Below are 15998 nucleotides of genomic sequence, written 5' to 3' on the forward strand. Positions count from 1 at the left end.
AGCGTGTGTGTGTGTGTAAGGGTGTGTATATGGATGCTCTTTGGAGAAGAACATAAGCATGCATCCCCCGTCCCCACGCACACACACACACACACACACACACACACACACACAAGCATATAGCATAACACATAATATATAGGAGTGTAGGCACATACACAAAGAACATGTAGAAGAACACAGACGCACACTGGTATCACTCTAACACACACCAACAAACACACACATGTAAAAGCCACGCGCACACACATAGACAAGCACATAAAACACACACACAGAAAAACAACACAAAAACAACACAAAAAGAACACCGAAAGAACATAGAAAAGCATAGAGACAAACACACACACACACACACACACAGCCATCAGAGAGGATGTGATTAGTTAGATGGGTTGTGAGAGAGTCCCTTCTCATCAGGGGGTCTGGGGTGGGTGGGCGGGGTGTTGGGGGGGTGTGGAGGTACACCTGTTACAAAGCGTCTGATCTGGGAGACTTCAAGCACGACCGCCGGTTGGGTGCTCGGCGAGCGAGACACACCCGCTCAATCCACGCCCAACACATGCTGCCTTTACACACACACGCACACACACACACACACACACACACACACACACACACACACACACACACACACACACACCTAACTAGATCTTCACTCAAAAGAATACACGCACACGGACGCGCACGCACAATCATACAGCACGAATACGCATATACAGACTCAAATGTCAGGGCGTAGACTCTCTTAGATTCTTTTCCATACATGGATGGATTCAAACGATGGGCCGACGGCAGCCCACTGCTACAGCACACTGAGCAGCAGGGAGCATGGGAGAGCAGAGGAAGGAGAGGTGAAGAACGAGGAGAGGAGAGGTGAAGAACGAGGAGAGGAGAGGTGAAGAACGAGGAGAGGAGAGGTGAAGAACGAGGAGAGGAGAAGAACGAGGAGAGGAGAGAAACGAGGAGAGGAGAAGAACGAGGAGAGGAGAGAAACGAGGAGAGGAGAGAAACGAGGAGAGGAGAGGTGAAGAACGAGGAGAGGAGAGAAACGAGGACAGGAGAGGATAAGAACGAGGAGAGGAGAGGAACGAGGAGAGGAGAGAAACGAGGACAGGAGAGGAGAAGAACGAGGAGAGGAACGAGGAGAGGAGAGGAGAAGAACGAGGAGAGGAGAGGTGAAGAACGAGGAGAGGAGAGGTGAAGAACGAAGAGAGGAGAGGTGAAGAACGAGGAGAGGTGAAGAACGAGGAGAGGAGAGGTGAAGAACGAGGAGAGGAGAGGTGAAGAACGAAGAGAGGAGAAGAACGAGGAGAGGAGAGAAACGAGGAGAGGAGAAGAACGAGGAGAGGAGAGAAACGAGGAGAGGAGAGAAACGAGGAGAGGAGAGAAACGAGGAGAGGAGAGGTGAAGAACGAGGAGAGGAGAGGTGAAAAACGAGGAGAGGAGAGAAACAAGGACAGGAGAGGAGAAGAACGAGGAGAGGAGAGGAACGAGGAGAGGAGAGAAACGAGGACAGGAGAGGAGAAGAACGAGGAGAGGAACGAGGAGAGGAGAGGAGAAGAACGAGGAGAGGAGAGGTGAAGAACGAGGAGAGAGGTGAAGAACGAAGAGAGGAGAGGTGAAGAACGAGGAGAGGTGAAGAACGAGGAGAGGAGAGGTGAAGAACGAGGAGAGGAGAGGTGAAGAACGAAGAGAGGAGAAGAACGAGGAGAGGAGAGGTGAAGAACGAAGAGAGGAGAGGTGAAGAACGAAGAGAGGAGAGGTGAAGAACGAGGAGAGGTGAAGAACGAGGAGAGGAGAGGTGAAGAACGAAGAGAGGAGAGGTGAAGAACGAGGAGAGGAGAAGAACGAGGAGAGGAGAGGTGAAGAACGAGGAGAGGAGAGGTGAAGAACGAGGAGAGGAGAGGAGAAGAACGAGGAGAGGAGAAGAACGAGGAGAGGAGAGGACAAGAACGAGGAGAGGAGAGGATGTTTTAAGGAGGGCCAGCTGCAGAGGCAGACCGTGGAGACGGACGGGTGAGAGGAAGGAAGAAAAAGGGAGAGGGGAGGACGGAGGACGAGGAGTGCAGGAGATGACACCACGTTGGAAGACGGGAGAGGAGCGGCAGGGGAGCGACACCAGATGAGAGGGGAAGAGGTGGAGAGACGGAGAGAACGCGGGAAAGGAGGAGAGCATGCTGGGAAAGCAACCGAAACCACAGGACGGGGAGCGTGGCCTACAGGGCAGAGAGAGAGAGAGAGTAAGAGAGAGAGCAGCACCGAGGCCCCATGCAGCCAAAGTCTTTGAACAAAGGAGTGGAGGAGAGATGGTGGAAGAGGACAGGAGAGAGACGCCACGGGAGACAGCGAAGACAGGGGAGAGGATGCGTAGGGAGAGTGAAAGAAAGAGCAAACGGAAGACACAGAAAAGCCGTAAATGAAAGACAGGGCAGGAGGGGGGGGGGGGGGGGAGAGAGGTCAGAAAAAGAGACAGGAGAAAGAAGGAAGGAGGCAGGGAGCCAGGGGAAGAGAAGACAGTGGAATAGGAGAAAAGGGGGATGAGAGAGGAACAGCGGGTGAGGGGGGGGGGGGAGTAAGACCAGGGGCGAGGAAGGCAGGGGGGGGGGGGTGAGAAAAAAGGAAGGAGGGAGTCAAGTGGCTGAGCGGTGAGGGAATCGGGCTAGTAATCCGAAGGTTGCCAGTTCGATTCCCGGTCATGCCAACTGACGTTGTGTCCTTTGGCAAGGCACTTCACCCTACTTGCCTCGGGGGGAATGTCCCTGTACTTACTGTAAGTCGCTCTGGATAAGAGCGTCTGCTAAATGACTAAATGTAATGTAAATGTAAGGCTGAACATGATCAAGTCCAGATGATGCAATCATGTCTCCCATTTGAAAAATATTAACAAATTAGTTTGTAGTTTTCATATAATATAACAAACTCTCTTAATATGTTTACTCTCCTACAATACGTGCTCGGTTACCTATTAAATTAAAAAAAACTTCAAAATCTTACTTGTTTCATGGTTTTATACTATACTCATGCTACATTTAAAGCACATTTAAAGGTTGCCTATAACCAGTAAGTTCTGTATTACAGGACCATGGTTGTCTACGTGCTGCTGCTATCTGTTTTGAGTCTCAGGTAGAAGAGGCAGTATTTGTAGATTGTCTTTCCAAGTATTTGACAGTTGTCGCATTAATGTGGCATTGACATAACTGTCGTAACTTCTTGATTCATGTTGTTTCAGACAATGTTCCGAAGAGACGAGATTCCACTCCAAAAACAGGCCGAGCGAAACTAAAAAAGCGAATTATTTTCTTTTGCCAGATCAAAATAAACAACATATTTTTGTGAATCCAAAATTGAGGCAGGAGACGGAGGCAGATGTTGTTATTTTGTTCCCAGTGACATGAGTGTGTGTGTGTGTATGTGTGTGTGCATGAGTGTGTGTGTGTGTGTGTGTGTGTGTGTGCATGTGTGTGTGTGCGTGTGTGTGTGAGTGTGTGTGTGCATGAGTGTGTGTGTGTGTGTGTGTGAGTGTGTGTGTGTGAGTGTGTGTATGTGTGTGTGTGTGTGAGTGTGTGTGCATGTGTGTGTGTGTGTGTGTGTGTGTGTGTGTGAGTGTGTGTGTGCATGAGTGTGTGTGTGTGTGTGTGAGTGTGTGTGCATGTGTGTGTGTGCGTGTGTGTGTGTGAGTGTGTGTGTGCATGAGTGTGTGTGTGTGTGTGTGTGAGTGTGTGTGTGTGAGTGTGTGTATGTGTGTGTGCATGAGTGTGTATGTGTATGTGTGTGTGCATGAGTGTGCGTGTGTGTGCAGATGGGGTGCATAAGTGCTTCCTCTCCCGTGCTGTGCGGTGTCTGAGCACCAGGGTGACTGACGGGGGCTGTTGGGTTTCTTTTATCCTAGTTACCCTTCAGTGGGGAACGTTACATCATTAGAACCCAGTGGTGATGGTCACACACACATGCACACACACTCAGAGACACACACACACAAATGTTGTTTCATCATTGTAGCCAATAGAGATATAGCAGAGAACAAAACATGCTGTGCAGTTTGGCATTGCCTCTGTTCAGACTTACATCCTCCACACACACACACACACACACACACACACACACAACACACCGATTCCCTCACCGCTCAGCCACCTGACTCTCACTTCTGACAAACAGACAAATAAACAATTAAAAGCTTGCCTATGTGACATGAGTATGAGTATGCGTGGGGGGTTAGTGAATACAAATGGTTGTGTGTGGGTGAGTGTGTGTGTGTGTGGTCTGAGATGATAACCAGGTGTTCACACACCGGCTGTGCTGAGAGATGAGAGTCGGGCATAGGCTTTCATGTATGCCCCAGAGATACTCTCTACTGCAAAAACCTCCTCACAGGAAACACACACACACACAAGCACACGCACACACAAAGCTCCTGCGAGTAGAACGGACGTTCGAGATAAGGCTAGGAGCTAGCAGCTGAAACTATGTCGCTAACACTCCAGCTATGATTCACAAGGATCAGAATACTAATGACTGGAGGTGACAGAACACACGCCTGCTTATAGCCCTCAGCTCCCTCTCCCTCTCCTCTCTCCCTCTCTCCCTCTCTCCCTCTCTCCCTCTCTCCCTCCCTATCTCCCTCTCTCTCCCTATCTCCCTCTCACTGACCCATGCATGCATGCAAGCCGAACAGACAGACACATACAGACAGACAGACAGACAGACAGGCAGATGGACAAATGGAAAGGCCGACAGACACACACACACACAGACAGAGACACAGCCAGACAGGCAGACAAACACACACACAGAGACACAGCCAGACAGGCAGACAAACACACACACAGAGAGACAGGCAGACACACAGACAGAGAGAGACAGACAGCCAGACAGGCAGACACACAGACAGAGAGAGACAGACAGCCAGACAGACACACAGAGAGAGACAGACAGACAGGCAGACACACAGAAAGAGAGAGACAGACAGCCAGACAGACACACAGAGAGAGACAGACAGACAGACAGGCAGACACACAGAGAGAGACAGACAGGCAGACAGGCAGACACACAGACAGAGAGAGACAGACAGCCAGACAGACACACAGAGAGAGACAGACAGACAGGCAGACACACAGAAAGAGAGAGACAGACAGCCAGACAGACACACAGAGAGAGACAGACAGACAGGCAGACACACAGAGAGAGACAGACAGGCAGACAGGCAGACACACAGACAGAGAGAGACAGACAGCCAGACAGACACACAGAGAGAGACAGACAGACAGGCAGACACACAGAAAGAGAGAGAGACAGACAGCCAGACAGACACACAGAGAGAGACAGACAGACAGAAAGGCAGACACACAGAGAGAGACAGACAGGCAGACAGGCAGACACACAGACAGAGAGAGACAGACAGCCAGACAGACACACAGAGAGAGACAGACAGACAGGCAGACACACAGAAAGAGAGAGACAGACAGCCAGACAGACACACAGAGAGAGACAGACAGACAGACAGACAGGCAGACACACAGAGAGAGACAGACAGGCAGACAGGCAGACACACAGACAGAGAGAGACAGACAGCCAGACAGACACACAGAGAGAGACAGACAGACAGGCAGACACACAGAAAGAGAGAGACAGACAGCCAGACAGACACACAGAGAGAGACAGACAGACAGACAGGCAGACACACAGAGAGAGACAGACAGGCAGACACACAGACAGAGAGAGAGCCAGACAGACAGACTCACCCACGAAGGAGGTCTCTCCCAGGTAGCCCCTGCGTCTGAGTACCACCTCCAGGACCTTGTCCTGCTCATCCACCACCAGGTACTCCTTCTCCAGGGAGATCCAGGCCCAGTCCAGGCGGAACGTCTGCTCCTTCAGCTTGTTTCCCCCTGAACGCAGAACACACACACACACACAGCAGACATTATAGCAGATAAATGTTAAAGTGGGTGTGCGTTTGTGCTTCTGTCAGTTTTTTTCTCTATCGTCGTCTGTGTATTGGTCTGTTCATGTCAGCCTGTCTGTCTGTCTGTCTATAGAAGAGCTCTGTCTCTAAAGCAGCACTGACCTGGTGTTTGGGTTAGGCCTCGTGCACATCCCTTACGATCAAGATGGGGATCCCACAAGTGACTTATGGATATTGGGTCGAATCCCTTCCCTGTATCGAATAGGCTTAGTGTGTTACAAACGTGTGCAATGCTTGTGCGTGTGTGTGTGTGCACATTCGTGTGTTTAATATCACTAAAAGCCAAGCCAGTCATGCGAGGCCGAATTTTTTTCCAAGTGACCAAACAACAGTTACTATGACGGCAGATCCTCTCCCTCCCTGCTACGCCCACAACTCACAAGTATGCGTGTGTGTGAACCATGTGCAGCGTGTACAGTTTGTGTGTACATTTTGTGTTTTCACCGCCGTCTGAATGTTTCTGCAAGGACAATTAAATACAAAAGCATAATATACAGATGAAAAGAAAGCACATTTTTCGGTCTGGAACAGCTGGTCTTTCCAAACGAGCGGAGATGAAAGAAAGACAACACGCCTTGACAAGAGGTACATAGGTTCTCTTCCTACAGTTTGAACACCTCGAATATCATCCACAGTGGAAAGAACACGCAAGTCGGACAGCTGAAGTTCCCACAACCTCACCCTCGCCACCATGTCAAGACGTGACCCGTTTAGTGTTTCAAAAAACAGTTTTATCCTGTGAAGGACATGCCATCGTAGTCATGGAAGTTTTCTTGAGCTCTGTGTGGGGCGAGTGCCCCTGCTTTGCTAGGCTACAGCGTATAATCTATATGATGACAGTTCATCCAGAGGATTCGACGTGCGAGAGGTTGCGTGCGGAGGACACACATGACTCACTGTTATCTGCCCAGCAGGGAGACATGCTGCTCCGAGCACAACCCTCCCAGGCTGGAGAGAGAGACATAGAGAGGGATGAGAGGATAAGGAAGAGAGAGGGAGGGAGAGAGGGAGATGGAGAGAGAGAGAAACAAGGTTGGGGAGAGCACAGAGAGAGAGATATAGTACCTACTGTATGGACGTATGAAGAGAAAGAGAGAAAGAGGAAGACAAGAGAGAGAGAAGGTGGGAGAGCACAGGGAGAGAGCAAGTATAAATAGAGAGAGCGAGGGAGAGCGAGAGAGCGAGAGCGACAGCGAGAGAGCGAGAGAGAGAGAGAGAGCGAGAGAGAGATGTAGGAGACGAAAGATGGAATGAGGGAGCAGAGGAGGGGAGGAAACACAGCGAGCGAGGGCGAGAACACAAATGCTGGAGAGAACGAGGCGAGGCGGAGGGGAGATAAGGATGGAGGGAGGGCGAAAACAAGACAACTCCAGAATAAAGGAGATACAAGGGGAAAAGGAGAGTATCGTCTCTTTTGTTCGCGTGAACAATGCCAGGCTATGTCGGGAATGCGTGTGCGTGGTTGGGGTTTGTGAGAGAAAGCGTGAGAGAGCGAGAGAGAGAGAGGGGGGGAATCATTGTGACAAACGCAACGCCCTGGATAACTGTCTCACACCTACACACCCCTGAAGGTAGAACAGGATCATAAACTCACACAAAAACACTCTCTCTCACACCCACTGACACACACACACACACACACACACTGCTGCTGGCTGGCTGGCTGAACCTCAAAGCACCAGACTATACAAGTGCTAAAACACACCACTCTGTCAGAGGTGAAAAGTTCAGTGTGAAATTCGGCTTCTGCCAGTCGGACTAAGAGTTTAGGCTCCTTCTGTATGCCTCAGTGCAACCGAGAGTTACCGAGAGACTCCTGATGAATAAATCAACAGTCCCTCAGCTGCCCAACCCACACCGTCACACACACACACATGCAGTCACACAATCACACGCGCGCATACATTTGCACACCTCACATGCACACACACATGAACCTCGTCTTTGACAAGCTTGGCTTTCATCTCAAGTGCTTGAAGTTGACTGCAATGTGAGCTTCATATGAACCCAGTGCATATGCGTGCATGTGTGCGTGATTGCGTGCGCGAAGGCGTAGTTGTTTATGCATTTGTGTGTGTGCGCGCGCGCGCGTGTCGGTACTTTATAAGCCTGTGTGTCAGTGGAGATGTATGTGTGTGTATCAGGGTGTATTTGCATGTTTGCGTGTGAGCCTGTGTGGAAGTATATATGTGAACGTGTCCATGTTAGTATGGATCACTGTGTGTGTGTGTGTGTGTGTGTGCGCGCCACACACACACACAGTCTAATACAGTGGAGCTATGCAGAGACATGACGCCGTGTCAGTGAGCCTGTCTCCAGCCCTTTCCTTTCTTCCGGCCCAGAACAGATGATAAAAGGTCTTTCATATGCTGACCAGCCACCGTCGCATCTTTTGAAATCCCCCTCAATAAACCTGAGTCCACTTCACAAGCTCACGCCAAAACAGAGATCTGAAGATGTGCCCGCAAAAAAAACGCTCCAAAGAGACGGCTTCCGGGCACAAGCCATGCACACATGTATTTACCCGACTTCCAGGCTCTACCAAGTATTCTTTGAAAATATAGATGTTTTTTTTTTTTTTTACAGATTACCTTTTGTATCAAACACTAATAAGGCGAGTTCCATCACGTGATTCAAGCTAATAGTCCCGGCAAACATCATTACAGAGGCACAGAGATCGTTATATCCTGTTATAAAAAAATTAAAAAAACGTTCTCCCTTCGTTTAGGGAAAGAAACTCGAAAGACTCAAACTACCATGATGCTTCACTTCAAGTGGGCCAGGCGCGGGAGGTCCTGAGGGGGGAGTAGGGAGAGGAACTGAGGGGTAGTGAGGGGTACAGCCCTGTGCCCTCCCTTTAACCCTCAATTAACACACACACACACACACACACACACAGAGGTCCTCTATGCCTTGAACCTACACACAGGGCCTCTTCCTTTGTGAGAGGATGGTTGTGTTTCAGGGCGACGGGATGAATGCTGGACTGAGGTAAAGCTCCTGTTCAGACCGTTTGAAACATCTCAAACAGACGTTGGGATGTGTCTGTTCTCTCGTTAAAGCCAGCCCGCTCTTACCGACAGACATGCTGAGGTGTGTGTTTGTCTCTGGGTGCGGGTGTGTGTGTGTGACTGTGGTGGTGGGAAGTTGAGGGTGATAGCGGGAAAGAGGGGGGGGAGACAGTAAGAGAGAAGGGAGGTTGGGTGAGACAGAGAGCGAGCAAGAGAGAGAGGGAAAGATAGAGAGAGGGGATTACAGAGTGCTGACAATGTACTGGATGGTTTTGCTCTGCTTTATGCCCTTCTAAGGGCACCAGAATCAGAAGATGTCATTCGTTTTAGTTTATGGTACCTCGCCGCGTCCAATTCAGTTGGGTTGAAAGGTCATTCCAGGGTCAGCCAGGATTGCCGGCCAACTGGAAATCTTTTGTAATAAAGTGGTGTGTGTAAGGGGGGGGGGGGGGGGGGGCTGGGAGTGGGTGTGTGTGTGTGTTGGAATTCCTAGTCTTTGTCGTGAGCCAGAGGCTTGGGTGTCATGGTTGATGGCCCCAGGCACACACAGCTCGTTAACAATGCTTTGAATCGATGTTAATTTCCTGACAGAGAAGGAAACGTGTGTGTGTGTACGCGCCTGTGCGAGTGCCTGCGCAGGTTGTCTGTGGGTGCACTTGCATGCGTGCACATGTGCCTGAGTTGTGTGTGCGTGTGTGTGTGTGTGTGTGTGGGGAGAGAGATCCAGCTGTTGCTCCGGAACACCTTTAGCACCGCTACTATATCGAAAAACACTGTCGACTCGACTGAAACTTCTAAGGCGGGGTGTATCTGCATCACTTTGATGTTTCTCCGCTATGCTGATCAACGGTGATCATCGCTCCACTCCTCAGGCCATGCTCTAGGAAGAGGCTGGAGGACATGGTGAGTGTGTGTGTGCTTGCGTGTGTGTGTGTGTGTGTGTGGGGTTGTGTGTGTAAAATATGGCTTCCCAGAAGGGTTCCATCCTTCAGCTGCAGGAGGTGCATGATTCATGTGTTCACATAGAGAGGCATGGAGGTTTCTTCAGACAGGAAGTGAGCGAGAGCGAAAAAGATCTCCTATTGACATCGCTGCATTATTCAGTTCTGTACTTTACGTGTATATGAACCTGCAGACAGAGCCGAGCTGCCAAACGACTGAAAATCCACGGTTTGAAAGCCTATTTCCTCCTCAAACAAACTTTGTCTGAACCAGGCGAACTGGGAGCCAAGGGAAGCAGCGTGGCTCTCAGGAGAAAAAATCGAAATCTCGTAAAAAAATATTAATAAAGAACTCCTTTTAGAGCCTTTTGGCTTGATGGCTTGTCGTTATTCTTGGCAGATGAAAGGGGAGACTGCGGTATTACGCCCTACCAGACCGAGAAAGAGAAAGATGGAAAAAGCCCTGAAATAATTCAATGGATGAAAAATAATTTCTTCCCTCAATACTCTCCAATTCCTCCCCTATCCATCCGTCCATCCGTCCATCCACCTCCTACATATCTCCATCTTAACCAGCAGTGTATAATCTTCTTCTGGCCTTCGCCGCTACAAGAACCTACATCTCACACACGAATACTGAGACTGAGAAAAAAAAAGAAAAAGGAGCGACAGAAAGATGGAGGAGGCGGTGAAATCAGATACACAGACTGACAGCAGGAGAGGGGGATAGAGGGTTAGGAAAGAAGGAGAAAGATAAAGAGATATAAGGGGAGAGGGCCTGGGGAGTTTTGACTGACAGCAGATCGCAGTCTGCAGATCAACTAATCTCTCCAAACGATGTGTGTGTGTGTGTGTGCGACAGAGAGTGTGCTCTATATACAAGTCTCTATAGCACCAATGCTCTCCTGGGTCAACGTATAGCTGGACGGATGTTGACACAGAGAGGTCAGGGGTCACCCCGCTGGATGAGCATGAGACGTGTCAGGACCTGCGTTAGGGGCCGCGGCCTGGGAGGCAGGTGACGGACAGGACTCAGGTATGAAGGACAACACGTTCCAGCACCACGGATGGGAAATTCAAGTGCGTGTGTGTGTGTGTGTGTGTGTGTGTGTAAAAGCCCTGAAAGATTTGGACTGAATCACACACAAACACATTGACATGCAAGACCCTTCCTCACCTTACACACACACACACACTGATGTCAAGTACCCTGTATAGCATGCAGTTGGTACAGTATGCTTATAGGGTGAAGGGCTAAAGACTTGGAGTGGAGCTGTTATCCCTGAAGGGGAGTCTGACTCATGGAGAATGAGCAGAATGTGGCCTCACATTCGCTGGGCTGGATGAACCTACAGCCTCCTCTCTCTCTTTGTTAAAAGGCGTTTCTCTTTGCTTTGTTTACTACTGGCGCGTCTGCAGAGAAGGCTGGGAGGTAGAGGCTGGGCCTAGAGGCTGGGCCTAGAGGCCGGGGCTAGAGGCTGGGGGTTGGGGGAGAAGGCTGGGAGGTAGAGATTGGGGGTTGGGGGAGAAGGCTGGGAGGTAGAGATTAGGGGATGGGGGTGAAGGCTGGAGCTAGAGGCTGGGCCTAGAGGCAGGGCCTAGAGGCTGGGCCTAGAGGCAGGGCCTAGAGGCAGGGCCTAGAGGCAGGGCCTAGAGGCAGGGCCTAGAGGCAGGGCCTAGAGGCTAGGGGGAGAAGGCTGGGAGGTAGAGATTGGGGGATGGGGTGAAGGCTGGGGCTAGAGGCTGGGCCTAGAGGCTGGGCCTAGAGGCTGGGCCTAGAGGCAGGGCCTAGAGGCAGGGCCTAGAGGCTGGGCCTAGAGGCTGGGCCTAGAGGCTGGGCCTAGAGGCAGGGCCTAGAGGCAGGGCCTAGAGGCTAGGGGGAGAAGGCTGGGAGGTAGAGATTGGGGGATGGGGGTGAAGGCTGGGGCTAGAGGCTGGGCCTAGAGGCTGGGCCTAGAGGCAGGGCCTAGAGGCAGGGCCTAGAGGCTAGGGGGAGAAGGCTGGGAGGTAGAGATTGGGGGATGGGGGTGAAGGCTGGGGCTAGAGGCTGGGCCTAGAGGCTGGGCCTAGAGGCTGGGCCTAGAGGCAGGGCCTAGAGGCTAGGGGGGGAAGGCTGGGAGGTAGAGATTGGGGGATGGGGGTGAAGGCTGGGGCTAGAGGCTGGGCCTAGAGGCTGGGCCTAGAGGCAGGGCCTAGAGGCTAGGGGGAGAAGGCTGGGAGGTAGAGATTGGGGGATGGGGGTGAAGGCTGGGGCTAGAGGCTGGACCTAGAGGCTGGGGATTGGGGGAGAAGGCTGGGGGGTAGAGAAAGCCGGTGGGGGGGGGGGGGGGGGGGGCTTGAAGTGTGTTTAAGTCTAGATAAAGTACTGGTATGTCAGAGGGGTGGTTGGACGCAGGGAGGGGCAGGAGGGGGGTAGGGGCCTTTGTGTTAACCCAGGCCCCAGGATGAAGACAAGAGCCAGAAAAGGAAGGGGAGTGAATGAAAGGAGAGAGAGAAAGAGAAGAGGGAGTTTCACCCTGCAGGGGCTGTCCTCTTAAACCAGCAAGGGCAGCAAAGACATACACACACACACACATACACATACTACATGCCCACACATACATACCCAAACACACAAACACCATTTCTACGAGGTTGACATGGTTCTAGTTACATACCAGTGTTTTATGTGACAGCTTTACTGAAAGCCAACTGACAACCCAAGTGACATCAAGTGTAAGACCCAGCTCACTGCGGAGAAAAATATATCGACTCGTTCAATTCAGTCCTGCACTCTGACGTCATTTCACGTCATCCAGACACTGCAACGTGGCAACAAACAGATTTGCAGACGCCAGATTCCTACTTTTAGAAGCATGGGAGAAAAAAACGAAACTCTTTGGTCCTGGCCCTTCACCTTCACCATGCTGAGCCCCAGCTGGTCTACAGAAAGGTAGTCTTCCCCCTGCTCTTCCTCTATGGAGGAGCCTGTAATGTGGCACATAATTACCAGGCTGTGTCTCCCAGCTAGGTTCAGTGATGCACCCCTAGGCTCTCATTATCAGGAGTTCTGGCTGGCCTCTTAAATATCAAACGTTGCTTTGTGCCAGAGGTCTGGCCAGCCCTTAGCCCCACGGCAAGCCCTCTGTGTGTGTGTGTGTGTGTGTGTGTGCGTGCATGTGTGCGTGTGTGTATGTGTGTGTGTCAGACTAATGTTCCCTTCCTAGTAAGAAACAACAACTTCCTGACAGAAGGTTAATTGTTTCCTTTGTTTTAAGGGAGTTTGCGAGTCTCTCTCTCTCTCACACACACACACACGCACGCACACACACACACACACACACACCACACGCGTGTGCGCGCGACCGGCTATCGTTCATTTTCATTCATCTGTTAGCACCTTTTATCTTACACGTTTCTGGGATCGATCCAACGACGTGTCGCACCCCCTGGGGCTGTGGCAGTACCTCCAACCACGTCCAGCGCTACAAAGCACAACAAACCGCAGTCGAGAATACCTCAGCCTATTCAAACAACATCTTACACCATCCAGCGTTATCAGGCCCTCTGAAAAAGCCTGAGGGTCACCTGCAATCAATTTCTTCTTTTCACTACCTCAAAAGAACTAAAAATATACCTCGGTCATTGACGCTGTCACAGTAGATGGTAATTAGCAATGCTAAGTGATCCACTGTAGCTGTGGTATAACCTCTAAACAGAAAATGTTCTTTTGTACTTGCTTTTGTTCTGATATCTCTTTTAAAAAGCGTGTTGAACTGCAGAGCCTCTGTAAACTTCCCACAAGGCCCCTAGAAGACGGATGTGTATAGCTCAGTGATTCAGCATTGAGTGCAGATTAAGTTTGTCCCAGGGTCGAATCCCCCCCCTTGTATGTCACTTGGTATAAGAGTCTGCAAAATGTTACATTATTGACGATAAGAGAAATTAGACTGTGTCAGTCCACAAAGCCCGAACTGAATATCAAGCCGTGGAGCTGGGGAAACCTTCTGAGGAGAAGGTGAAGTGGAGCGTAAGGTTAAGAGATGATGGAGCACGAGGGGTTATAGAGGGCGATGACTCACCGCTGTCTTCCACGGAGAAGTGGAAGAGGTCCGTCGTGGCGTTCTCGTCGCTCCTCAGCACGTAGCAGATCTTCAAGTCGTCTACGTCAGCTACGGCAGAAGCACAAGGCAGGGGAAGATTTTGATGAGGAACAACGTATGTATATTGGGAGCTGTTGTATTAAAGAGATGTTGAAAGCTTTCATGTGCAATTTCATATCAGTACAATAAAAATTCTTGAATGCACTTTGAAGTTTGGCATTAAGGCTTACTGACCCTCTCTGCCGTACTGTCGCCTCACAGAGGGAAGCTGTCCTACATCAGTTTTCCTCTAACAGCAGGGCCCTTCGTTTTTACAAAGACTCTAATTCCTTTCTGGGCTCAGAGTGAGTCATTCGAAAGCATGCAGCATTTAAAAAAGACAGGGATTTGTTTTTATTGCATCCTCAACTGTCTGTACTTAACCGTAAAACCATCAAACGACACGACTCCCATCCCCGTAAAAAGAAAATCTTGTCAGGTAAACTAAGTGTCTGTTGCGTCAAACCAGGTGACAGCCGAACCTTTAATGACAGACGGGGAGAAGAATGTTAAGAACAGGAATCCGGAGAGAGCAGGGAAGAGATCTCGTTCCCTCACACCTGTTTTCCTCAAACCCTTCTGAATTACAGGGTTTCTCTGGCGCATGTTTCCACGATACCCCAGAAAGGTGTGTTTTGCGGAGTGTAGAAAAATCATTGACACCATTCAGCTACGGCCCATCTGAACCATTACCTTCAATAATAGATGTTAAAAGAGGGGAAGGTCATTAAAGTGTAAAACCTCTCACTGCTGCGATGCAGCCCAAACGTCTTCCTCCACTTACACGGGCTCCTTCACTAACACTGCGAGGGGTGCATCTCAAACATCTCCAACCGCTTCCTCACCTTACACAGGCTCCTTCACTAACACTGCGAGGGGTGCATCTCAAACATCTCCAACCGCTTCCTCACCTTACACAGGCTCCTTCACTAACACTGCGAGGGGTGCATCTCAAACATCTCCAACCGCTTCCTCACCTTACACGGGCTCCTTCACTAACACTGCGAGGGGTGCATCTCAAACATCTCCAACTGCTTCCTCACCTTACACGGGCTCCTTCGCCTACACTGATATGGTACTATACAACCTCCATTTTCATTCAGTCTCTTCCTTTCCACGTCAGTCTGGTACAAATTAACGTCAGAGGGCAGGTGATAAGAAAACAGGAGAAAGGATGAGGGAGCTACACAGTTTGGGAGATGCAGCCCTCTGCCAGGCAGTGAATCCCGGCTCATACAAAGTCAACACTGTGAACCAGTGGTACTCTGATAATCAAATATTTAAAGAGGTTCCCTTGTGGGATGTGCCCTTGGAAATGGGAAGAGTAAATAAAGAAGGAAGGATTGTCTCTTTCGCCCCACTGCCTCCTCTGATGAGAATGTTTGCTCAGCCCCCCCCCCCCTTCTTCCCTTTCTATCCTTCTCTTTTTCTTTATCCTTCTCCCTCCTTTCCCTCGCTCCCTTTCTACCTGCTTTCCTACCCCTCTCATCTATTCCCATCACAATCTCTCTCTCTCTCTCTCTCTCTCTCTCTCTCTCTCTCTCTCTCTCTCTCTCTCTCTCTCTCTCTCTCTCTCTCTCTCTCTCTCTCTCTCTCTCTCTCTCTCTCTCTCTCTCTCGCACACACGCACAAACACTGTTTCCTCATCTGTGCCCTTTTCCCAAGACAGAGACTCTCTGGTAGCTGTCAGAAGTGTTTCTCTTCTCCAGACGCTCCTCTCGTTAATATTCGCAGCCTCTTTCGCCTTATTGGCTGCCCCAAGACCCTCTCCAGGCTTTAGGTGAGAGAGACTTGTTAACAACGAGCACAGCATACAGAACAGGACGTCTTCTGCATTTGTAAAGATTTGAATTAATCACCGCCATTTAATTGATTGCTTCTCAAAAGATGCAATGAATCTTGAACACACAATGTAAACAAAGCCACCTCGGAATGGCAACTCAAATGTCATCCAATC

At 50.3% G+C, this 15998-nt stretch overlaps 1 protein-coding gene across 1 annotated transcript in view; it reads right to left on the reverse strand.

Annotated features, from left to right (window-relative positions):
• Positions 1-15998, reverse strand: part of LOC134013500 (FRAS1-related extracellular matrix protein 2-like) — a 38788-nt gene that overhangs the window by 17116 nt on the left and 5674 nt on the right. The window contains exons 2-3 of the mRNA XM_062453008.1: positions 13982-14071; positions 5745-5891 (exon numbers count right to left, since the gene is read on the reverse strand). Of these exons, the coding sequence (XP_062308992.1) occupies positions 5745-5891; positions 13982-14071 (237 nt within the window). The remainder of the gene's footprint in view (positions 1-5744; positions 5892-13981; positions 14072-15998) is intronic.

This window comes from Osmerus eperlanus, chromosome 27 (assembly GCF_963692335.1).
Source record: "Osmerus eperlanus chromosome 27, fOsmEpe2.1, whole genome shotgun sequence".
Lineage (NCBI taxonomy): Eukaryota > Metazoa > Chordata > Actinopteri > Osmeriformes > Osmeridae > Osmerus > Osmerus eperlanus.